Source organism: Hibiscus syriacus, unplaced genomic scaffold (genome assembly GCF_006381635.1).
Source record: "Hibiscus syriacus cultivar Baekdansim isolate YM2019G1 unplaced genomic scaffold, ASM638163v2 tig00010263_pilon, whole genome shotgun sequence".
NCBI classification, from domain to species: Eukaryota; Viridiplantae; Streptophyta; class Magnoliopsida; order Malvales; family Malvaceae; genus Hibiscus; species Hibiscus syriacus.
In genome coordinates, this window is record NW_024062210.1 from 875,799 (window position 1) to 901,045 (window position 25,247).

The following is a 25,247-nucleotide window of genomic DNA, read 5'->3' on the forward strand; positions in this document are numbered from 1 at the left end:
TTTGTGTTTCAAGAATATTTGTTAACAAGGTTTCACTGTGCTGCAATGATGAACTTCTATTTTGAGAACTCCATATGTTGTTTCGAGGCAAGTTGTAGTCGGAAACTGACGTAAGATGAGAGTAAACTTATAAAATTTTAGGAACGAATACAAATTATCAATAAAAAATACAAAGAATGCACCTAAATTATATGAGAATTTAAAATTTTCAGAAGACGATTGCGTCGCCAGCACCCCTCGGCTATCGATAAATTCCCAGTTGTAGTGATTCATGTCTTATCTTTGAAAACTGTCATGGTTTCCTTCCTAGTTTACCTTGTTTGGTTAGGTTAGGTTATGTTGGTTAGAAAAACTTTGCTGACCCCGTTGGCAGTTGGATTAAGTGAGGATTTTTCTTCTTCCAAACAATTGAGAAAATTATAAATCGATTTAAATCATAGTGTTTAATTTAGTTTTGAATCATTTAATAATTGAGTGTGTTCGTCTCGGTTTGATTTTTGGTGCATAAGTTGAAAATAACAATGAACCAAACCAAACCAAACCAGTGACTATTAATAATTGATAAATATTAATAATTAATCTTATTTTTAATATTATTTATAAATCGACAAAATTTTTAATAAAGCGATAAAAATAAAATAACCCTTATAATTTAATGACTGTACACGTGATTTATCCTAACTTAATATTTCACGAGAAATAAAATATATTTTTAAATTTTATTAAACCGTGAATAAGATGGGAAAATGATTGAAATTAGAGTTGAACAGGTAAAATGTTTTTTTTTCATAGTAGGGATATTATAACGTATAATATCTATTCATAATTTTTTTAATCTATTGATAATGTGTGTATGTCATAGAGACGCAGTTGCTCAAATCTAAATTTCTAAGAAAAATAACATTTATTTTTATCATTGAGATCATTCAATTGATTTAAATTTAAATAAAAAATTTAAATATCTATATTTTAAAATAAAAGAATATTACAAATTATCTATAATTTATTTTCAAAACCATAGGAGACCAAACTATTAGCAACCATAGTTTCAATAACATTGATTGCATGAATTAGACCACTTGACATTTTTTATAAACAGCAAATTCTTGGTCAATAGGGTGGAAAATAAGCAACTTCTTCGTCCACGATACATTTGTAATGTCAATTTTTTGGTAAGTTCTATGGTAGTCTGATGGCCAACTATTTCCCGTACTAATGTTATTCGAACTCATTATTTTTAATAAAGTTTATATATTTTATTATTTTGTATTCGACATTAATATATATATATAAAAATCTACCGAATGAGCTTATTGAATGACCTCAATAGAAAATGAAATGTTATTCTCTCTAAAAACTTCCGAATTCAAGCAGTTACATTAGCAGTACAGGAAATATACGTTATCAAAAGACTAAAAAATAGCCCAAAAGAATAACACAGAAGCCATCGTTTAAACCAAGCTTATTTTTAACAATTATCGTCTTGAAAATTTCCATTGGTAATTGATGATTTTACAAGCAAAACACATTTGCAGAAATTACATGTAACATAATTTGTTCATATAAAAGTAAACCCTACCACTACGGATCAATAACAATGTCTTTTTCTTTTAATTTTCTATTCATCATCGTCGCCAAACACAACAGTAAATATTATATCGGTGCAACCGCATCGACATGGTAGCAACATATTAGGCGTTGGATTCGGCGTCGTCTTCCATTTCGTGGACAGCTTGAAGAGGACTGCTACCGAACATAAGTCCTCTATCGGAGAGCTTGTTCAGAGGACCATCTCCGAATAAACATACCTGCGGTTCAATCCGATTCATGCGGTTCCACTCGTCGTCCGACAGAGACCAGTTGAATATGTCAATATTTTGCTTTATCCTGTCAGGTTTTAGGCTACATGGTAGAACACTGGTTCCTCTTTGAAACCCCCACCGTAGAATTACCTGCGAACAAGCAATGCATACAGACATTTCCAACACATATTTAGACATGAACATAGAGATATGAACCTCCACAGGCCTTTCAGATACTTGAAAAAACACAAGAACGAATGAGCACGCCCCTGTTCGATACATACTCGTACCCGATACTCACCAAGAGATTATCAAGCTCGGGAAATATAAAGATGGATGTTACGATCAAGATAAGCTCAGGCTTTAATCTAAAGTTGGTTACTTCGGAAATTATTCATAAGTGAAACTTTCAAGCCTGTTGAACATACAAGACTGACATAGAGATTCAACAATTTATTTTAACCATCAAACATACAGGAAGCGTCGGGTAGGGAGTCTCCTTACATTTGATGCTTGATGCAGAATGGCAACTAGTTTGAAAATATTTCACAAAATGGAACACCATTGAAGCATATAAAAGTGAATCCTACAAGATGGAACTTTGTTTTCTCCCATGAAGATATTGATATATACATAACAAATATTATATATATTATTTTAGTATATATATCTGAAACATAGGAAACGAATAGTCGAATTCTGTTTTCAAATACATAGATCTCATGTATGTACATACTAGCAATATTATCAACCATGGAACATCTTGACATTTGGAAATGATATGTAAGGGCATTTTCACAGGTCCCATAAAGCTGGCAACAAAGTACAGGATTAAAAAATTTGTTAGCTACTGAGCTTACATCAGTTTCGGAGTGGTTCGAAGTTTTCAATGAGCCCGAAACATTTTTCTCCAATTTCACTAAAATCGGGATCATTATTGTTGATGTTTTACATTGATGAATAGGGTCAAGCCAACATATCACTAAAATCTGAAGAAACATAGGAAAGTTAAAATAGAGATTATCTTGTTATAAAAGGCATACCTGCTCAGGTGTCTTTTTGTGCCTATCTGCTATCTCTCCAACAACCGACAATTTCAGCATCGGTCCATGTACTGATCTAGACCTCCGGAATGAAATCCGAGGAGTTCCGGGTTCATCTTCCCCACCTGACCCACTATCAGACACTCCGGGGCTTGAAGCAGGTACTCCAAGAGGTGTGTGAGCTGATACATGGATACCCTTCAACTGGCAGAACCTCACCAGTTCATCTTGCCTCCAAAAAGGATGCAACTCCACCTATTAAAAATGTATGAATTAGTTCTACACCTTCACCTTGATGAATTTCACCAGATATGGAATTCCGAAAACGAAAAGCAATAAACGAGAACAATAAAGGCCAATATCCGGAAAAGAGTATAGACAGCCAGATTGCTTCAACTTTTCAAGAATTGTGATTATCAATCAAATTTCCGAACTACCGCCTGCCACCTACAACATAAACAAATATTCTAGCGCATCTACTAGTAAAGTTTGCATCAATCGTCGGATGCGGATTCAAACATCATAGAGAGTTAATATCTTTCATCATCTTTTGTCATACCATAGTACCGGAGCTTACCGACTCCGAGAAACCTCCTCTAGCTAACTAAATGCAAGCAAAAGTTCCTGATTTCAGATCTACCATTTGAGTCTCCAACAATTATTCCAATAATTACATTTCCGAATTTACCTATGGACAAAAATGCACACACGTTTCAGAGTAATAGCAATGAGGTTTTCGACCCCGTTCCATAACTAGTTATGAATATACTTCACAGTAAACTTCTTAACAAATCTACAAAAAGATCGAAAACTACAATAAATCTGAAGTCGAAAAAACTGTGAAATCTATCATACCTGATTAACTGCAGGTACGATTTTGGCGAATTTAAGCAGTTCTTTGATCTGATTAACACCGAAATTGCTAACACCGATAGCTCGAACCAAACCCGAATCAACTAAGCCTTCCATGGCCTTCCACACCTTCTTAAGCCGATTCAAAAACTGCCTATGCTCACTCCCAGACTTCAATGGCGGATCAGTCGCGTCGCCGAAACCGGAGCTCTCAGGCCAATGCATCAAATAAAGATCCAAATAAGAGACCCCGAGATTCTTAAGAGACACCCTAACATAATTCTCAATCTTATTCAGAGAATTCATGGTACAGTAAAGCTTTGAGGTTAAGAAAACATCCTCTCTTTTCAAGGAACCTTTGAAAGCTTCGTTCAATGCTTCGCCAACTTCGATCTCATTTCCGTAAAGATGCGCACAATCTATGTGTCGGTAGCCGACCGACAATGCTTTTTTTACGGCGTCGACACAAAGGTCTCCTTCGCTCTGCCATGTTCCAAGACCAATGGCAGGGATTTTAGCTCCAGTGTTCAAAACGAAGAAATTCCCAGGAATCCCAGATTTTCCTTTCATTTTCCTATGCTTTCTCACCCACCAAACGAGAAAAAAAGGGGGCAAGATTACCAGTTCCCAAAAATTTAACTATATATATACCCAAATCACCAGAAACACTCCAATGAACAAAAAGCGAAAACCCCCAAATTCCTAGGATTGCAGTAAGAAAAGAAACTGATTCAACAATAAGAACAAAGGAACAGTCTTTTTATCCGAAAAAACAAAACTTTACTTCAAATGGAAGAGAACTCAGCGTCTGTTTATCCGTTAATCTGAAAGAAACCAACAATGGGTCATTCATCAAAAAGACCATTGGATCGTATACAGACCTTAACACAAAACAATCGAAATAAACAAACCTTAAATATTCAGACAACCATCACAAGAAATCGAGGACCTTTTTTTTTCATTCCCCTATATTGTGTATGCAAAGATATATGTACAATATTACAGCTAAACTTCAAAAGAGAGGGTCATAGTCAACAAAGGCAACACAAGGCAAAAAAATATTACAAACTAAAACTCTCTATCAACAGATAAAACAAAACTATTGTATATATGTGTGTATATTTTATATAGGCTTCTAGGGCCTTGGGGAAAAAATTCTTATAGGATTCTGATCAAATTATTTATTAAATTAGGGTGTTTGTTATAATGATCTTATTGGTCGTCAAGTGATCCTTGCGAGAAAGCTTTTTCTGTTGCAACAACTCTTCTTTCTTCTCTCTTTGTTGTAGTTCCATAGGTCGTCAAGTGTTTCATATGTCACCGTGTGCTCCTGGAGACTTATGGAGATCGTCGTGTGCTCCTAGAGACCTATGGTAGTCACTGTAGCAATCATCCTACTTAAGCAAATAATTATTCGACTGTACTATGTGAAGAATTTTTTTTTATTTCATTATTCAACCACTTTTGTCATTTTATATATACAGAATCAAAATATCAACCTTTATATATACTTTATGAATAAAAAGACAAAATGTGACTTTGTTGGTTAAATAATTCATATGAATAAAATTAGAAAAATATGAGAGTTTGAAAATTAATTTGAGATATAAATGTTTTGTTACACGACAGGTGAAATTCGTCATGAGTAGATTACGAGTTTTATAAATTATAATAAAAATATAATCCTTCATATTCTTATGACGAGTTTTATATAATTTTCTTTTAATCATATAATGAGTTTTATTTTTTTAATATATTTTATAAAACCCGTCATGAGAGAATGATGAGTTATACATATATTGTAATAAATGACTTAGATCTTAAAATAATTTTTTAACGCCGGCATATTTTTTTGGAAAAGTTCCACACATAATTTTCAAATTCTATTAACAAAATGTCAGATATATAATAATAATTGAATTTTTGAATAATATGCTTGTGGAAAGAAAAAAAAAACAAAATTAAGGGTTATGTACCTAACTGGCTTACCTACCAAGTTTTTCAATTCTACATATTACGCTCAACGAACATTGTTATTTAAGATATTTTTATTTTTATTTTAAAAATATAAATATTAAAGATTCGTATAGAGAATGAATATATATATATATATATATATACATATATGTTTAAGCTGAAATTATAGGTTTCAACGTGAGAATATTGCTTTTATGCTATGACTTGGTGAATTCCTACAAACAAACAGTGACACATTGTCCTAAGCTGTTGTGAAAACCAAAGTGTAGTTAGTTTTACTTGTGTTATAAAAAAAATTTATTTTAACTTTAATTTTTTTTAGAGAAGTCATTAATATTTGATTTTTTGATCGATTAATTCGAAATAAATATTATAGAGACCCATCAAGGGAATCGCTCACAATCTAATTTTTTTTATTCAAAATATTAAAATTTAAACTCTTTATCTTATTTAAGGAACTTAATATCTCATCCCATAAGATAATTAATAATGAAAATCTAAATTTTTAATTAATCATAAAACCAATATATTTGAGTGGTTTAGGGTTAAAATATTTTGAACCTTTTAGATTAAATGTTTTAATCTTAGAATTAAATGGGATTAAACTTAAACAAACTATTTAATCAAATAACAATTTATTAAATTTTCATTGAACAATAAACATAAAAGAAATGACCATCCAGCTCAGTTGGTAGAGTACAAAGTTCTTAACCTTGAGGTCGTGGGATCGAGTCCCACGGAGGGCATTTCATAATTTGGAGGTCCCTTACGGAAACTACTCTCAACTTAGTGTTGATAGTAACTTATTATCTTACCTCCCCCTTACCTCATACATATGGGAAAAAGGGACAACCAACCAACAATAAACATAAAAAATGTTTAAAAACTCGAACCAACATTATATATTGATATCCAATATATAGAATAACTTATACTCATGACATTTTAAATTAATCATTGATTTTAACATGTTCATATATTCCATTATTTTTTTAATATCATGTCTCAATCATTTAATATATGTTTTATTTTATTATAATAATTTAATGTTAAATATGAATTTATTCATTTAAAAATGGTGTATGGCTTTTTTAGTTATTTTAAAAAATAGACTTTTATTTTAAAATAGCTTTATAATTATTTAAAAAATCAGTTTTCAAATAAATCTAACCGTAAAATTGATTCACATTCTAATTAAATTGGTGTCCTGATATTATAATTAATAGGATACTAAATCTGTTAAAAAGATAATTAAAACATATTTTATACTGCAATTTTTAAATAAAATAATTAAAAATTATAATTTTAAAATTACATTAAATTTAAATACAAAATTAATAAATGTATTTGCAAATTTTTATAACTCTATTAACAATAACTGACTGAATAATATTTATACATAAATTATTTCTATTAATCATGTGGGTGGCAAAGAAGTATACGTATTCATGTACAATCAAAGACTTATTATTTCACCAGCAACCAGTTGGTCTAGTGGAATGAAACACCAGGTCTCTTAAGCAAGGTCAGGAATTTGAATCATGATATTTACGAATAGAGCAAACTGGATTGGGAGGGTCGCCCTCGCCTCTACAGTACCCGATCTGGATTAATTGGTCAATAGATCAGATACTAGTGATTAATTATAAAAAAGACTTATTATTTCGGCAAATCAGTACATTGTTTACTGAAAATACAAAGATATCATAAGACAATACTAAAAATATATCAACAACACTTTTATTCCTATTTTTCTAACAAACCTCCTTACGCTCACTAATAAAATATTAAACTCAAAACAAAACATGAGAATTTCATGCATCTCATGCCCTTTACACTCTCTTGCTTCACCATTTTATCTTGCCAGGGAAGTACTGCATTTGATTATTTATATAACCCATAGATTAATAACAAATTATATAATCACATCCTGACCCTTCATTCTTCTCGAATATTAAAATAAAGAAAGATATTTTATAAAAAGATATGTATTCGAAGTAAATATCCGAATCGGAGTAACATTTAAGAGTAACTTAAAGTCATTCGAATCGAGTCTCATGGAGGACATTTCATATTTTGGAGGTCTTCTACGGAAGCTGCTCTCAATCTAGTGTTGGGGCAGCCTACTATCTTACCTCCCCCTTACCCCATTACATATGGAAACAAGGGACAACAACTTTTTTTAAAGTCATTGGAATGAGATATTTTTTGACATATTGATAAAAAAATGTTTTTAATATTTGACTAAATAGTAACTTTGTCCCTATTCATTTTCTTGGAGTATTTCGACATTTTATTTTGAGGCAAAAAAGCTCATTCGTTGATGGAAACTGTTAGTTGATAAACTGTCAACGTTCCAAAATAGAGAATTTTTTTACCTTAAAATAAAATGTTATGGGTCAAAATACTCCAAAAGAAAAGAATAAGAGCTAAAATAACTATTTAATCAAACGTTAGAGACTATTTTGTCCTAAAATGAAATATTTGAGGAAAAAATGTTTTAAAAAAATTAAAATTAAAATGACTATTTAGTTATGTTAAGAGCATTTCATGATATTATGCTTTTCTTTTACCTTGTTGATGAGAGATAAATAGTATGGCTTGACTTTGTCAACATCTATGATGACTTTGCTTTTGCTGTAGAGATCATATTTACTGAAAATCCATAACAAAAAACAATGGGAAAATAGTGTTTAGGTCGAAATGATGTTCCCTTCTACCTTAATGGTAAAATAAATGACAGAAGGGGTAAATTTTTTTTACTTGAATATCTTGAGCCATTTCACATTCTCAATGTCTTCTTCATTCATCAAGTGCTTATACGCATCACACCTATGTAAAGCTGCAAATTCAATTCGTTCCAATAAGATTAACATATTACTTAGATTTATGTTATTTTAAGCTCAAAGTAATTATAAAAAATGAAGAAAATTCTTTTTTTTTTCCATTTACCATAGAAGGAGTGGTATCTTATGATGAAGAGTCCAGCTGAAGGAAGAGTGCTTTTGTTCTCCTTAGCAACCTATACCATGTAATATTTTGATTGAGCCTTATTAATCGGTTTGAATTTAACTCGAATCAAGCTCGAATTTAACCTATACCAGGGTTTTCTATTATAAATAGAGATGTAACCTAAACCTATTATCATTGAATAAAAATTTTCTAGCGCCGCTGGCGAGGACGTAAGCACATTGCCGAACCTCATTAAAATTCTTGTGTTCTTTCGTTTACTTTGCCCTATTTATCAACACTTCTTAAACTCGAGTTGTAATAAAATCCATTTAAAACAGGAAAAGAAATGGAAAAAAAATATATTGGAAGTGTAGTGTACCAAGTACATGTAATCATCATGTCCCCATGATATCAAGACATTGTCCAGGCCACAACCTTCCGAGTAAATCCCGTATTTAGTGTTATAAGCAGGGTTTCTGTTGTCTTGATTTTCCTGAAAATACTGCAGGAAAAAAATTGAAGAACATTATGTGGATAATACAAGTTATATATAAAGTTTCAAGAAAATTATATATATATATATATATATGTATATATATAGTAATGAGTAATGACCTTATGGTGCACGATTGATTCATCAAAGGCACATCCAACAGGAAATGTGTCCCCTGGAATGACAGCAATCATCGCTAATTAATCATCAGTTTATAGTTCAGCATCATATATAGTTATGAGTTCGAATTTAAATAATCGAATTATGAATGTTAAACACGAATATTTAAAAAGAGCAATATAGATTTATACAGCAAAACAACAGAGATGAACAAAGTGGGAGGGAAGGCACTCACCCACAACAGCCCATTGAGGGAGCTCACCAAAAGCAGGATGAAGAAGAACTTTTCCAAGATCTGCAGCAGAAAAGCAAATAATAGTATATGGTATTCAATCTGACATGTGGTGTATGTATGTATGTAATGTGCTGTACCATGGACAAGGGCAGTCAAGTGGAGCCAGTCTTCATCTGGATAGTCTTTTCTGATAGCTTCAGCAGTTTGCAGCAAATGCTGAATCTGAGGTTCATCTAAGTCAGGATCACTCTCATCCACAAACTCATTCAGAAGCTCACAGCATTCCCATATGCTCATTTCCACCCTCTTTAGCTCTCCATATTCCTTTCTCATCCTCCTTACCTACTCAAATACATACATATAATATACATACATGCATACATATTATTCAAGAAAGTGAAACAATTTGGTAAGAGAAATCACTTACAAAGTCAACAGTCTGATTAATGTGATTTGTTCTGTAGAATTCCTCTACTCCTTTTTGCCTTTCACTTTCTACATGATAACCTCTGTTTTGCATTTTCACAAACAGGTTACCTCTCATTAAATCAAATCATTTCAAAATGACCCATGTTTTCAAGTCAAACCCACAAACAAAACAAAATCCTTTTCTTTCAGCATTTTCGGATCAAACTCGTAAAAACCAGAAAATTTATTTATGAATTTTTTTAGTAAGAAATGCAAAGACCAAGAGACCTGAAAGTGTGGCCAAAAGAGTTGATATGAGGAGCCACAAATCCCCCATCTGCAACCTTATGCCTCTCCTCAACCCCAATTTCTATATCACAAAAATAATGAAAACCTAATAACAATATATAACAAAAACAACATCTTTTTCAAGGATTCATCAATGGAAGAACCAAAAAAGAACTCACCAAATTCAGGCTGCTCAATGAGAATTGTCATCCTGATTCCCTACTGAAGCTAAAAAGGAAGAAATTAAAATAAAAAGTAGGAATGGTTTTGGTTGTCTTTGAAGGTGAAAAAATGGGGTGAATTTATAACATAGAAGAAGTCCTTCCCCTGAGAATTCTGAGTATCCATATTTGCATGGCAAGGACAACCAATAAGCCCTTGCATGAAAAACTAGCAAGTAGGTACATGGACACACTGACACGTCAAATGGACAGAAAGATACGGTTTTTTAAGTATCAAGACATGTGTGACGGCAAAACAAGATGACAAGAAAACATGCTTTTCATATGACAATGTATATATATAAAGAGGAAAGTTGTAAGGCTAAAAGGCAGGGGAAGAGAGCAGAGACATCCAAGGCCATGCAAGTGGGAGGCACAGATGATTTTGGGTTTTGGGTATACATCAAAATCTCGTTTTCTACAATAATTTTGTTGTCCCCTTCAATTGTTGAAAGAGAGTGATGACTCTGTTTGGTTGAGGTGTTTTAATTTTAAACGGTTAATGTTCTTTGATTGACACCTACTTCACTTGCCATCTACAGTTAAAAGACAATATTGTACATTCTTCCTTTCGCTTTTGAATTTCTCTTTTTTATTTATTTATTTCGTTTCTAATAATTAGATTTAAATGCCAAATTAATCTAATATGTAATTACCACTTCAATGGAAGATACAAACACATGCAATGGACATTTTATTTTATTCTGATTGCCATTTGGAATGTAAAAATCCGTTGTAAAGACTGAAATTCGAACTTGTATATATTTATCTAATGTTATAGAATAAATTTAATGATAATTATATGTATTGGGAAATAAAACGAGAACCAATAATTTCCTTATAATCAGATTAGTGAGAATGCGAAATAAAAGCGGAAAAATAATATCCGAAAATCGATAACGGAGTTCAGCCAATTGTGCTTACGTCTCCGGGCTGCTGCAGATCTTTTACTAAGAGAGAAAATTTACAGGTGTTTACAAAACACTCACTACTCACAAGAAAACTCTCTAGTATTGGGAAGAAAGAAATGTTTTGGGATGATTTTGAAGCTAAATGAGCTATGGTATTTATAGTTGAAACTTAGGACTAAACTTATAAATATCCTAAAGTCCAAAGGGACTAAAATTATGATTATCCCTTTTATTTTCAACAATTAGCCGCCTCATGTGTTGTTTTTATTTTCTAGTCGCCCATGTTGGAAAAAACAGCCGCCCATGCCTTTGAATTTTCAACAATCTCCCACTTGAAGACTGATTTTAATATGTCTTCACACCTTGATCAATGCAGCAGCATTTATGGTCTTGTTAGTCTAGCATGTCAACTGAAGTTGAACACAACTTCAGTTTGTCCATGGTCACCGTCTTTGTCAACATGTCTGCCGGATTTTGAGCTCCACTGATCTTTTCAAGTTTCAAAATCCCATCTTCCAGAATAGACCGGATAAAATGATATCGCAATTGTATATGCTTCATCCTGGAATGAAAAGACGGATTCTTCGCTAGATGGATAGCACTTTGACTGCGCAATACAAGACATTGTTTTCTTGTTTCTTGCCTAACTCTTCCAAGAAACTTTGGAGTCAAACCATCTCCTTGCTGCCTTCCGTAACAACGACATATTCTGCTTCAGTTGTGGAGAGAGCAACTATCTTCTGTAGTTGAGAAACCCAACTCACTGCAGTACCTCCTAGAGTATAGACATACCATGTAGTACTCCTTCTGATGTCGACATTTCCGGCTAAGTCAACATCTACATAGTCAGTCAGTATTGTATCTCCACCTTTGAAACAAAGTGCTTTGTTTGTGGTACCCCGCAGATATCTGAGGATCCATTTGACTGCTTCCCAGTGTACCTTGCCCGAATTATTCATGTACCTGCTAACAGCTCCCACTGCTTGAGCAATATCTGGTCTTGTACAAACCATGGCATACATCAGACTTCCAATTGCTGAGGCATACGACACCTTCACCATGTGTGCATGTTCTTCCTCCGTCTTTGGTGACTGTTCTTTGGAGAGTCTGAAATGAAAACCTAAAGGTGTACTTACTGGTTTAGCATCTTGCATGTTGAACCTGGAGAGTAATTTGTTGATGTACTCAGCCTGTGATAACATCAAAGTCCCCGACTTTGTGTCTCTTTTGATCCTCATCCCAAGAATCTGCTTTACTGTACCCAGATCTTTCATTGCAAACTACTTCGACAATTTTTGCTTCAAGTTTATAATCTCTTGCATGTCTGAGCCTGCAACGAGCATGTCATCAACGTACAACAATAAAATAATGAAGCTATTGTCGAACCTCTTGATGTAGCAACAATGATCTGCTTGGCATCTGGTAAAACCACTGCTACTCATGAAGCTATCGAACTTCTTGTACCACTGTCTATGAGCTTGTTTTAAACTATACAAGCTCTTCTTCAACCTGCATACCAGGTTTTTCTTGCCTGCCTCTATGAAGCCTTATGGCTGCCTCATATAGATTTCTTCCTCCAAATCACCATGAAGGAAAGCTGTCTTTACATCTAACTGCTCAAGATGTAGATTTTCTGCAGCTACAATTTTCAACACCAGTATGATAGTAGACAGTTTCACGACTGGAGAGAAAATTTCATTGTAGTCAATACCTTCTTTTTACTGAAAACCTTTGACAACCAATCTCGCTTTGTAACGTTTGCTCCCATCGTGCTCTTCTTTGATCCTGTAAATCCACTTGTTGTGAAGCGCTTTCTTGCCTGGTGGTAATTAAGCTAATTCCCACGTCTGATTTGACATAAGCGAGTCTATCTCATCTTTCATGGAAGACTCCCACTTTACTGAATCCTCCACTTGCATTGCTTCACCATAGCACTCTGGTTCACCATTGTCAGTCAGCAACAAGTAGTGCAAAGAAGGATAATACCGTTGGGTTGGTTTAGGAATTCTGGAGGAGCGTCTCAGTTCTGGTGTACCTGGTTCTTCTTGAACTGTTTCAGGATTGATCTGAACATCATTTCTAAAAATCTCCTCGAACTCAACAAATTCTTTTGTTTCAGCTTCGGTATTTGAGCTACTTGATTCTACAGTTGACCTATCTTTGTACATCACATTTTCATTGAAAATGACATCTCTCCTTCTGATGATCTTTCGATTTTCATAGTCCCAAAACCGGTAACCGAACTCATCACCGCCATAACCAACAAAGGCACATTTGTTGGACTTAGCATCAAGTTTACTTCTTTCAGCAGAGTCTATGTGTACATAAGAAATACAACCAAACACTCTTAAGTGTGAAAGGTTTATTTCTTTCTTGCTCCAAACTTCATCTGGTATTCTATCATCCAAAGGAACTGAGGGCCCACGGTTGATCAGGTAAGCTGCAGTGTTGATAGCTTCAGCCCATAGAAATTTGGGTAGTCCGGCATGTATCCTCATGCTTCTGGCACGTTCATTCAGAGTTCTGTTCATGAGCTCTGCTACGCCATTCTGCTGCGGTGTCATGGGAACTGTTGTCTCCATCTTGATCCCATTGTTTGCGCAGAAGTCTCTGAATCTCCTATTTCTGTACTCTCCTCCATTGTCAGATCTCAACCGCTTGACTTTCAGACCAGTCTCATTTTCCACCATGGCCTTCTATTTTCTGAAGGTATCAAAGACTTCTGATTTCTGTTTCAGAAAAAAAAAACCCACACATTCCTTGTAGAATCATCGATGAATGTGACATAATATAATGAGCCTGCAAGAGATGGAACTGGAGATGGTTCCCATACATCAGTATGAACCAACTCTAATTTTTCAGCCTTGGGTGTCTTACTAATCTTTGCAAAGCTGACTTTCTTTTGTTTGCCAAAGCTGCAATCCTCGCATAGTCCGACATCTACATTCTTTAGATCCGGTAGCTTCCCTTTTGACAAAAGCGTCTTCATCCCTTTCTCGTTCATATGGCCAAGCCTTTGGTGCCATTGGTTTGATTTTCCATCAGCATCTGCGGCTGCAATGATATTCTCTAAATTTGAGGTTACATAGAGAGTACCAGTTTTCTTACCACGAGCAATGACGAGTGCTCCTTTGGTAATCTTCCATTCACAACCTGAAAAAGTTGTGCTATATCCTTCTCCATCAAGCTGTCCTACAGAAATCAGATTTCTTTTGAGGCCAGGAATATGTCTTACTCCTTTCAGAGTCCAGGTGGTCTGGTTTGGCAACTTTAGTCGGATGTCTCATTTTTCGACGATCTTCAAGATTTCATCATCAGCTAGATGAACCTTCCCAAAATCACCACTGACATAGTTCTCCATGATTTCTCGGCATGGGGTGGAGTGGAAAGATGTCACTGAATCTAAGATCCAGGATTCAATCGGACTGTTGACGCTTAGAATCATGGCATCACATGTCTCCTCTGTCATGTTTGTAGATTCCTGTGCGCCGGTATATTTCTTCAGTGCTCGGCAATCCCTTTTAAAGTGACCCTTTTTGCCACAATTATAACAGGTAAAATCTTTCTTTCCCGTTCTTGATTTTCCCCGTCTGGATTTCGATCTGCCACGATTTGAATTTCTTTCTGAAGTTCTCCCTCTGGACTCCGTGTGCAAGGCTGAGGAGGTTGATGCTTCACCCGATTCTCTCATTCGAATTTCTTCGCTCAGTACCAGATCCTGAACATCGTCGAATTTTAATTTACTATTTCCCGACGAGCTGCTAACTGCTATAACAGTAGCATTCCAACTGTCTGGTAGAGATGATAAGAGAATTAAAGCTTGAACTTCATCATCGAATTCAATTTCCACGGAACTCAACTGGGTTGTGATTGTGTTGAGTTCATTCAGGTGTTGAGCCACTGATGCCCCTTCCGTCATCCGCAAATTGAATAATCGCCTCATCAAATGAACTTTGTTTGAGGCCGATGGCTTCTCATACATACTGGAGAGAGCCGCCATAAGACCCGTCGTGGTCTTTTTCTTTGCTATGTTGAAAGCAACATTTCGGGACAACGTCAGTCGGATAACTCCGAGGGCTTGTCGGTCGAGAAGAGTCAAGTCTTCATTCTTCATGCCCTCTGGTTGCTTTCCTGAGATGGGTTGATATAGATTTTTCTGGTACAGAAAATCTTCGATCTGCATCTTCCAAAAGCCAAAGTCCGCACCATCGAACTTTTCAATTTTCACATTCCCTTCGTCTGCAGCCATCGCTCCCACTCGAATCTGGCTTCGTTTGGATCGTTTCTGACAATTCTTGCGAACCACCGTGTTTTAGAACACCTCTGTCGACAAATTCGTATCACCGACAAATTTTTTTTACTATTCACGAAATTTACTATTCACGTGAATAATAATGAATTGTAACATCACAAAAATTGACAAAATTTACAACCAAAAGCTCTGATACCAGTTGTTAGGAAATAAAACGAGAACCAATAATTTCTTTATAACTAGATTAGTGAGAATGCGAAATAAAAGCGAAAAATAATACCCGAAAATTGATAACGGAGTTCAGCCAATAGTGCTTACGTCTCAGGGCTGCTGCAGATCTTTTACTAAGAGAGAAAATTTACAGGTGTTTACAAAACACTCACTACTCACAAGAAAACTCTCTAGTATTGGGAAGAAAGAAATGTTTTGGGATGATTTTGAAGCTAAATGAGCTAGGGTATTTATAGTTGAAACTTAGGACTAAACTTGTAAATACCCTAAAGTCCAAAGGGACTAAAATTATGATTATCCCTTTTATTTTCAACAATTAGCCGCCCCATGTGTTGTTTTTATTTTCCAGCCGCCCATGTTGGAAAAAACAGCCGCCCATGCCTTTGAATTTTCAACCATATGCACCCAAATGAATATATAAGCATATTCAATTAAAACAAGAGACAAACATGTGAAAAATTAGGCCAAAATATAGTAAGGAGAGAAAATAATTCCTACTAGTTAGTACAACTAAGCGAGAAAAGGACTATTGCACACTAAGTCTAAGCATTATCAACTATCTTAGACCCGACCAAGAATTGTTAGTCCCATGCTAAGGAACTATAAGGATAGAATAGGTCTTAGTAGAGAGTAAAATAATGGTATGGAGATACCTGAGTTCCGCACTCTAATTGTTTTATTTGGTTATCTTGTGCAAATGTGACAATTTTTCCAGTATTTGTATGGCAATAAGATGAGTTAAGCAACCTTCACACTTGATTTTGATGGGTATTCCCTGGATAATATTCCAGTGTAGACGACCTTCCATCACTCTCTAGTTCTTGTCATGATTATTGCATTTTATGATGTACATAATCTCTTATGCAATCCATCATTACGACCTTAATTCATGTTTCTTCAAGACAATAGTTTTGCTTTGTTCCGAGAATTGCAACTTCCCCGCCTTTAATAAATCACATCCAGTTTAAGCTCCCCCCTCTCCCCCTTGTACCCGTGTAAAACCAACCTCTGTTTCGCTACTCTGTACAAGAAGAAGAACAAGACCCGACTCGTCAATCTCTTTATCCCACACCAGAAGTTGCGCCTTCTTGCTTATTGTGCAATACACTGTCCAAATCCCAACAGGCTTAATGTCAGGGTTGCTAGAAATTTCGTAGGTAATAGCTTCTTTTTCAAATGAGTTTGTCGATGGGAAAGTGAAAGTCAAGAAACTACCTGATCTTTGTTATTGTTGCCATGGTTATAATGCTTTTCCTAATGCATTTGTATTGTCTCTCATTGTTGGTTCCTATTTTTATTCGCATATGAAGTTCTAATCATCAAATTTAAGTGTTCTTAATTTAATGCTCGGAGGTTCAATAAAAAGTATGATGTTAAATTTGATGCTTAATGCACTGTTGAATATTTGAAGGATATATGAAGGTTCTGGTTAAAAATTTGGTATGGAGTTTTGAGTACGATTAAAGGTAAAGTTTTCCACATTAAGTATTTTGTTGAATACCATATGCTATAATTTATAGCATGTATGTTCATAGTTTTATAATATTTGGAGGGATCAAAGCACAATTTTAACATTTTAAGGGGGCTTTAACTGATATCAAACACAATTTGTATTTCTAACTTTTAACTCTTTAACTGGATTTAACCCAACCGAATGAAGACGGAGATGAAGATGGTGAGCTAGTATTTCTGTGGTTAGGCCAAATGATAGCCATCCAAGAAGATGACCAATGTTTCCGACGCGACAACGGAGACACTGTTGTAGTTGTTGCGGCGGCAGCTGCTGCTGCTCCGATTCGTTCCATTTGCGGCGAATTCAATAATTTCCACATCACCTGTACGTCTTCATATCCACACATCATTACATCATCTTCAAGCTTCAACAAACCATTTGCATTACAGGCTTCGCCATCTTTCCCACCTGCTAAATCACCAGTTTCCTCAAGACACCAAGAACCAAAATCGATCCAAACTAGAATTATATAAAGAAAAGAAGGGATCTGGGATTGATGATCATGGAATATGAAACTCAACTGACCTTTGACTGTGGGTTTATGGGGTTTAAGCCTTTGAGAAACAGAGATCCAAACCCTCCTCATCTTCCTCCATAAATGCATGTTTCTCGAGCTCCAGATGAACTCTGAAATGGTGATTTGAATAAGTAGGGAACATAGGCGCCGCCAAGCACCGAAATCCATTAACACGTTTCTTGATGGCCGAGCCAAACGTCTCATATCGGTTCAGTCCACCAGTCTGAATCTCGTTTGTGCTGCTTCTCTTCTCGCTCTGTTTTTGGCTGTTTCTTCATTTAGCATTAATAATAAATAACTTTTCATTTTCCTTTTTCCTTTTTTTATATGATTTTTTTTATTTGTAGTGACGACATGATTCATGAAATTGTTGAGGTTCATCCATTCAAACTTTACTTTTCTTTGACAATGACGAAATGCTGCATTGTTTCTCTTTCTACCGTTTCATACAGCAACATAAAAGTCTTTGTAAAGGAGCGAACAAATAAAATCGTTTGCTTAATGATAAATTTTAGAATTTAGACGTGGCATATATATATATATATACATATACATATGTAGGTGGATAATATCAATAAACTAGATAATTAATTAAAAAAATCATATTTTATGGTGAATACTTATCCAAAGCTTGATGTAGATCCACCCAAGAATGGATCGAGAGGGAGCAGATGGAGGCAATCATCCTACTAAAATTCTCTTGTATTTTAGGTTTTATTATGTATATTTTGTATGGATAATTTTTTTATGCTAAAATTTTATATATTTATTCCTCTATAAAAATTTATAAGTTCGCCCCTTTTAGCATAAAATCTTTCGTCTTTGAATCCACTACTAGACTCTAGTTACATAAATATAAGGTGATTTCATATTTGTAGTGGTTTAAAGAGCCTCAACCAATTAACATAAACGTTCATACCCCTATCGGTGCTCTAACCCATGTCCTCTAGGGATATAAGGTAAGTACAGTGTAGTATCTACTCAAAGATAAACGCTTACACCTCTGACATCTATGATGCTCGAACCCGGGTCCTCAAAGAATAATAACAATTCCTTTACCACGGATGCCACTTGGTTCGTGCTATTATCAATGCGTTTAAATGTGTTTTTATATTTTATATTAATATTATAGCTGAATTTTTCGAATAATATAGTGAGAAAAAATAATGGCTCAGATAATGCTGTCAAGAGATTATTTCTTTGAATGGGTGATTGCTACAGTGTGCCCCGGAGTTGCATTGCCCTCATTGCGTCTAAACCTTAGACGCATTGCTTTCCATGTGTTTCTCCCACCCTAGACGCATTGCCTTCCATGCGTTTCTCCCACCCTCGAAGTCGCACTGTCTTCCAGGCGTTTTCCGCCCAGCTACATTGCATGCTACATGCATGCAAGTCAGGTTGCCTTCCAAACATTTCCAACGATGTTGCATAGCCCATGCATGCAGAAAGTTGCAGGGCAAGCCATGTGTGTTTGGCCAAAACCCCCCAAAGACTCTATGTAAGTCATGCGTCTCTCTCCTGCATGTATGCCCCTCCCCCGCGAACAACACCCGTGACGTTGCCCCTGCATGACAATCTACCGCCTGGATGGGCAGCAATAAAAGATTCATTTTGTAGCAATAATACTACAATAATAGCATCAATAATGGGTCCGGGTTGGTTGGGTTGTTCTTATATAGGGGAGTGTATGAGAGGGAGGGGCACCAGGAAGAAGAAATAAAAAGAGGAGAATGAAGAAAGAAAGAAAAGAAGGAGGAAGAAATGAAGAAGAAGAAAGAAAAGAAGGAGGAAGAAGAGAAGGAAACAATCAAGTAAATTAAATTTTATTTTATTTTATTTGTTGATGTTTTAATCTCTTACTTTGTTTAGATTAAATTAGTTTTTTTATAATAATGTTTATATTAATTATTAATGTTATTAAAATTATTTTTTTTCTACAAATTCGTTCAAATAAAAGAACAAAATCAACTACTTCATCTTGACACTCAACGTATTTCTAGCCATTTAGGAGTGATGATGTTGTTATTATTTAATAAAATATTATTATATGATAATAAATTATTATTATTAAATGGTAGAAGTTTATTTTATGATTAATTGATTAATTTCATAAATATTGTAATTGTAGGAAGACAAGCAGAGAGTCCTCCGTCATCAGCTCAACATTCTCGCTAAGCCACACCATGTGATTGAAGATCACCTAGAAGAGTCTGGATTTTATTATGTTACATTTATTCGAGAGTATAAGTTGGTCTCGGGTTTGATACGTGCATTGATTGAACGTTGGAGGGCAGAAACACATACAATTCATTTTTCGTGCGGAGAATGTACGATAACCCTAGAAGATGTGGCCTTCCAACTTGGGGTTCCAAGAAATTGGATGTCGGTGGTGATGAGAAATGATTACAATAATGTGGAAACACTTTGCAATGAGTTTCTTGGGCAGACGACAGTAAGCCTAGATTTAAAAGGGTGTCGTTTGAGGCTGTCGTGGTTGGAGAATCAATTTAAACTCCAACAAAATAGTATCCAAGAAGAAATTGTATATGTAACTCAAGCATATATCTTGTAGTTGATTGGAGGAGTTTTGATGCTTGATAAATCCGGTAATCTGGTTCACACTCAGTATCTCCCGTTTTTGAGAAATTTTCAGAATACATGTTAGTACAGTTGGGGATCTGCGATATTGGTATTCTTGTACCGTGAGATGTGCAAGGCGTCAATAATATTAATATATCAGAAATCAGTGGATGTCTGATGTTGCTACAATCTTGGGATTGGCACAGACTTCCATTTTTAACATCGATTAGTCGAACAACGATTGACTTTCATCTTTTCGGAAGGTAAGTTTTTTTTTCTCTATTTTAATTTAAATTCTTAATTAGAATTTATTTATTGTGGTTAAAAATAAGTAACAAATATTTTTTTGATATACAGATGGAGGCATAAAATAGAAAGAACGTGACTAGTACATATAATATTAAAGAATTTCGGTTGAAGATTGACATTTATAGCAAAAAGAAGGTATATAATATAATATAATATAATATAATATAATATAATATATATAATATAATATAATATAATATAATATAATATATATATATAATATAATATAATATAATATAATATAATATAATATAATATAATATAATATATATAATATAATATAATATAATATAATATATAAATATATAATATAATATATAATATAATATAATATAATATAATATAATATAATATAATATAATAATATATATAATATAATATAATATAATATAATATAATATAATATAATATATATATAATATATAATATAATATAATATATATATAATATAATATAATATAATATTATATATAAAATATATTATTTATTTATATTTATTTCTTAATTTATAATTTTATAATTTTACCTAATGAATTAATTTTTGGAGGACTAATTTTATAATATAAATATAAAATAATATTTATTTATTTATAATTTTATAATTTCCCGTCTAATTAAGTTTTATAAATTTAATTTTACAGTTTAATTGGAGGTCGTACATAGATGAAAAAAATTTAGCGTGGTGCCTGTAGATGTTTTGGATGGTTGTCAATATTGGGGTGCTGTTACACCATTAATTCATTTTGTTTTTGTAGAGATATAATTTTTGGATCGAGTGTTGAGGCAGTTCAGTTGCCACCAACCTATTCCGCCCATTCCATGGGATCATTATCCCTTGCACAGATTAGATGATGGGGTAAGCACAACGTGAATTGAATTACGTAGCACGCGAATGCATTAATGCTTGGAACAAAAGAGCTTCATACTTGCCACCTCTTGATCCAATTCAAGATGGTGATTTTAATTTTGAGACTTTGACTTACCTTCAGTATATAGGGATCATAGAAAATCTTACCTGACGACGTTGGGAGAAAGGAAACAATTTAAGAAATATAAGAAATTTGGTACAATCGATAAATTTATACCAAGTGAAGTGGGAGTTCATCTCAACAACATGAAGCGGAAACATCATAATTGTTTGATGATTCTTCTGTTCCAGCAACATACCCGAGTTAATGCATCCTCAGGCACCCATACTCTCTAATGTTTGAATCAACATATGACTTTGAGCAAATGACATTTATGATATCAAATACGACTATTTGTCAGTTTACGTTTCTAGGAGGGATGGAAGAGCAAAGTGGTGGAATGAGAGATCATGGTGGTGGGCATATATTTACAACACCAACTGATATGCCCCCAATGAATGAAGAGGACGAGTACCATACTCTTGAGCAACTGCAACGGTCACAACGCTTTAGACGTCCGCCTCGACATTATCATTCCACAACACCTCAACATCGGCAAGAATTATAAAGTCAATTATTTTTATAAAAATTAATAGTAAATAAAATGCTATTATAAGTTAAAATTAAATTTAAATTATATTAGTATTTTCTAAACATAGTAAATATTTTTTTATAGAAATTTTTACCTTAACTTAAATATTTAAATTTTATTCTTATTATATTTTAAAATTAATATAAAAATATATTTTTTCAAGTCAAATAGTTAACATTGTCCCAACGACATGTGTCATGATATTTGACACTACTAACACATGGCATGATCTAATTCGAAGATTAAATTAATTTTAATTTATTAAAATTAGGACTAAATTGATAGAATCTATAAGTAAAAGTGACCAAATGTGTAATTATATCAATTTTATTAAATTTTAAAAGTTAAACGAGATAAAAATATATTAATTAATTTTAATTTTTTAAAATTACGACTAAATTGATGGAATATAAAAGTATAAGTGACAAAATGTGTAATTATATCAATTTTATTAAGTTTTAAAAGTTAAGATGGGGTGTGATAAAAAATATAAAATAATTTTAATTTATTAAAATTAGGACAAAATTGATATATATAAGTTAAACTGACCAAATGTGTAATTATATCAATTTGATTAAATTTTAAAAGTTAAGATGAGATAAAATATATATTTTATGTTAGATAATAACAAAAAATTATATTTTTAATAAATAACAATAAAGTATATATTTAATTTAATTTGATAATAAAATTTATTTAATAATTTATGATAAAAATAAAATATATTTTTAAAGTTAAAATACATAAATTATTATATTAAAAATATATAAATTAATTTTAATTTTTTTAAAATTATGACTAAATTGATAGAATATAAAAGTATAAGTGACCAAATGTGTAATTATATAAATTTTATTAAATTTAAAAGTTAAGATGGGATAAAAATATAAAGTAATTTTAATTTTTTGGACTAAATTGATAGAATATATAAGTAAAAATAACCAAATGTGTAATTATATAAATTTTATTAAATTTTAAAAGTTAAGATGAGATAAAATATAGAAATTAATTTTAATTTTTTAAAATTATGACTAAATTGATAAAGTATAAGTGACAAAATGTGTAATTATATCAATTTTATTAAATATTAAAAGTTAAGATGAGATAAAAATATATTTTTATGTTAGATAAGAATATTTTTTTAATAAATAACATAAAATATATATTTCAATTTAATTTGATAATAAAATATATTTAATAGGTTAAGATAAAATAAAATATTTTTTTAAAACTAGAATACATAAATTATTATAAAAAATACATAAATTATTATAAAATAAATTTAATTATTAATACAATATGATATCAAAAATATACATTAATTATTATAAAATCAAATTAATTATTATACAAAATTCAAATATATACATACAAATACATATATGATTACTGATGAGGCTTATATCTTGGTAGATTTGGACATTTCTTTTTTGAATAACTTCACCCCTACATAATCCACATCTTTTGGTTGACCTTTATCTCTAGCATGGAAATTCATACTGGTATGAATACGATTGGACTCAGGTCGACCCTTTGGACTTCTACGAAGCATTGATTTGTCTGAATGCATTGTAGACATTTAATATCCTATGTAGGTGAAAGCAGTCATCAACATAATTGTATGAGCTTACATCAACATACATACATGCAGTGACTGCATCAGCAATGAATATCTCATGCCTGAAAGCGGCCACAATCACACCATTTGTTTCGTAAATCAACTCTAAATGTTTGGTCTTCTCTCCTTCGTTGCGGCGTATGCATGACACAACAAAAGTATGACCAACTCGGTCGAAATTATGAACAAGCATTGAGGTTGCCAATTGCTTGTTTACTTCCCCCACTGTAGGAGCCCAAGTTTGATCTCTATTTATGAGACACTTAATCTCTTTCCTTTATCTGACCAAACCTTAGCCAACCTAAAGTATGTCTCTTTCACCACACTCGCTATTGGGAGATGACTTGTACTTTTTAGTACTGAATTAATTGTCTCAGCAAGGTTTGTGGTCATGTGTCCGTATCATCGATCCTTTTCGTATGCTTGCGACCATTTTTATCGCGGTATTTTCTAATCCCACTTCCAAACACGCTGATCATCATAAAATAGCTTCAAATTCTTTAACCTCTTATAAAAATTTGGTCGGTGTAGTTCGTATCATGTTTCATAATATATATATATTGTGTTAAACCTCAATTAAAAGACCACATAAATCAATACACACATTTTGAAAATAAAACTTACCCATGCTTACTATTTCACTATGAATGCGGGCGTTATGAAACTAATCGATATTATTCTTACCAATATGGAGGATACAAAATGTGAGATATGCATGCAGAGGTATCCAACAACTTCATGGTCATTCAATTGCCGCCAAAATGCATGTTCCTCGATCGGATATCAAGCAAACTTCATCTTCTCAAACGACATATTGACGTATATTGGTCAAAAAGAAATCTCAAGCCTCTGTTGTCTCTCCTTCAACAATGACGAATGTAATTGGGAAGATATTTCGTTCATCTTGCGCAACTGCCATAAAGAATATATGCTTATATTGACCATACAACCATACCATCTACTTGCGTTTGCAAAATGGAAATCCTTCTATGTATGACTTGAGTACCCAAAAGAGTCTATGAAATATTTTCTTCCCTGGAACAAGTTGACCTTCTTCGTCATATGCAGGCATGGTTTGAGACTTCACTATACTTCCCCGGATGAATTATTCATTGCTTGTAACAAATGTGGTAGCTCATTGTACGATGTATCCCAATCTCCTATGTCAGCTTCATTACCTTCATTTTGCATTCCAAACCTTGTCGTATTTTACTTGGTATCCAAATTGGCTTCGAATAGATGCAGCTAACACTAAACAAGGGATCCTTGGATTCTTTTCAACCAACACTTCACGTATTCACATATTACATCGGAGTCTGATAGTCAGTGATCTTGTTCGATTGAGTTTCGCAAACATGTGTGAGGACCATTATACCTTGTGATGACCCAAGCATTGTGCCTTTAAATTTTGGGCACTATGATCTT

The 25,247-nt window shown here is 33.3% G+C and overlaps 3 protein-coding genes across 3 annotated transcripts; all 3 read right to left on the reverse strand.

Annotated features, from left to right (window-relative positions):
* Positions 1-1,437: 1,437 nt before the first annotated feature.
* Positions 1,438-4,603, reverse strand: LOC120203741 (aldo-keto reductase family 4 member C10-like). Its single transcript, XM_039203931.1, has 3 exons — positions 3,701-4,603; positions 2,846-3,100; positions 1,438-1,952 (listed from the first exon to the last, which is right to left on the reverse strand). Exons 1-3 carry the CDS (start codon positions 4,265-4,267, stop codon positions 1,692-1,694), a joined length of 1,083 nt encoding a protein of 360 aa, XP_039059862.1. The 5' UTR covers positions 4,268-4,603; the 3' UTR covers positions 1,438-1,691.
* Positions 4,604-7,407: 2,804 nt separating this feature from the next.
* LOC120203744 (inositol oxygenase 1-like) lies at positions 7,408-10,752 on the reverse strand. Its single transcript, XM_039203932.1, has 11 exons — positions 10,350-10,752; positions 10,171-10,252; positions 9,902-9,983; positions 9,612-9,816; positions 9,475-9,534; positions 9,242-9,294; positions 9,006-9,128; positions 8,627-8,696; positions 8,438-8,516; positions 8,248-8,329; positions 7,408-7,548 (listed from the first exon to the last, which is right to left on the reverse strand). Exons 1-11 carry the CDS (start codon positions 10,378-10,380, stop codon positions 7,522-7,524), a joined length of 894 nt encoding a protein of 297 aa, XP_039059863.1. The 5' UTR covers positions 10,381-10,752; the 3' UTR covers positions 7,408-7,521.
* A 6,664-nt stretch (positions 10,753-17,416) lies between these two features.
* Positions 17,417-18,033, reverse strand: LOC120203822. Its single transcript, XM_039203992.1, has 2 exons — positions 17,824-18,033; positions 17,417-17,706 (listed from the first exon to the last, which is right to left on the reverse strand). The coding sequence occupies exons 1-2, from the start codon at positions 18,017-18,019 to the stop codon at positions 17,417-17,419; spliced, it is 486 nt and encodes a 161-aa protein (XP_039059923.1). The 5' UTR covers positions 18,020-18,033.
* Positions 18,034-25,247: the final 7,214 nt, after the last annotated feature.

Coding starts and splice junctions, on each gene's coding strand:
- LOC120203741 (XM_039203931.1), bottom strand. CDS start 4,267: ATGAAAGGAAAATCTGGGATTCCTGGGAATTTCTTCGTTTTGAACACT. Junction 3,101..3,700: donor TCGTACCTGCAGTTAATCAG/GTATGATAGATT, acceptor CATTTTTAATAG/GTGGAGTTGCATCCTTTTTG. Junction 1,953..2,845: donor ACAAAAAGACACCTGAGCAG/GTATGCCTTTTA, acceptor GCTTGTTCGCAG/GTAATTCTACGGTGGGGGTT.
- LOC120203744 (XM_039203932.1), bottom strand. CDS start 10,380: ATGACAATTCTCATTGAGCAGCCTGAATTTG. Junction 10,253..10,349: donor CATTGAGCAGCCTGAATTTG/GTGAGTTCTTTT, acceptor TTTGTGATATAG/AAATTGGGGTTGAGGAGAGG. Junction 9,817..9,901: donor TTAATCAGACTGTTGACTTT/GTAAGTGATTTC, acceptor GTATTTGAGTAG/GTAAGGAGGATGAGAAAGGA.
- LOC120203822 (XM_039203992.1), bottom strand. CDS start 18,019: ATGAGACGTTTGGCTCGGCCATCAAGAAACGTGTTAATGGATTTCGGT. Junction 17,707..17,823: donor CCATAAACCCACAGTCAAAG/GTCAGTTGAGTT, acceptor GTGATTTAGCAG/GTGGGAAAGATGGCGAAGCC.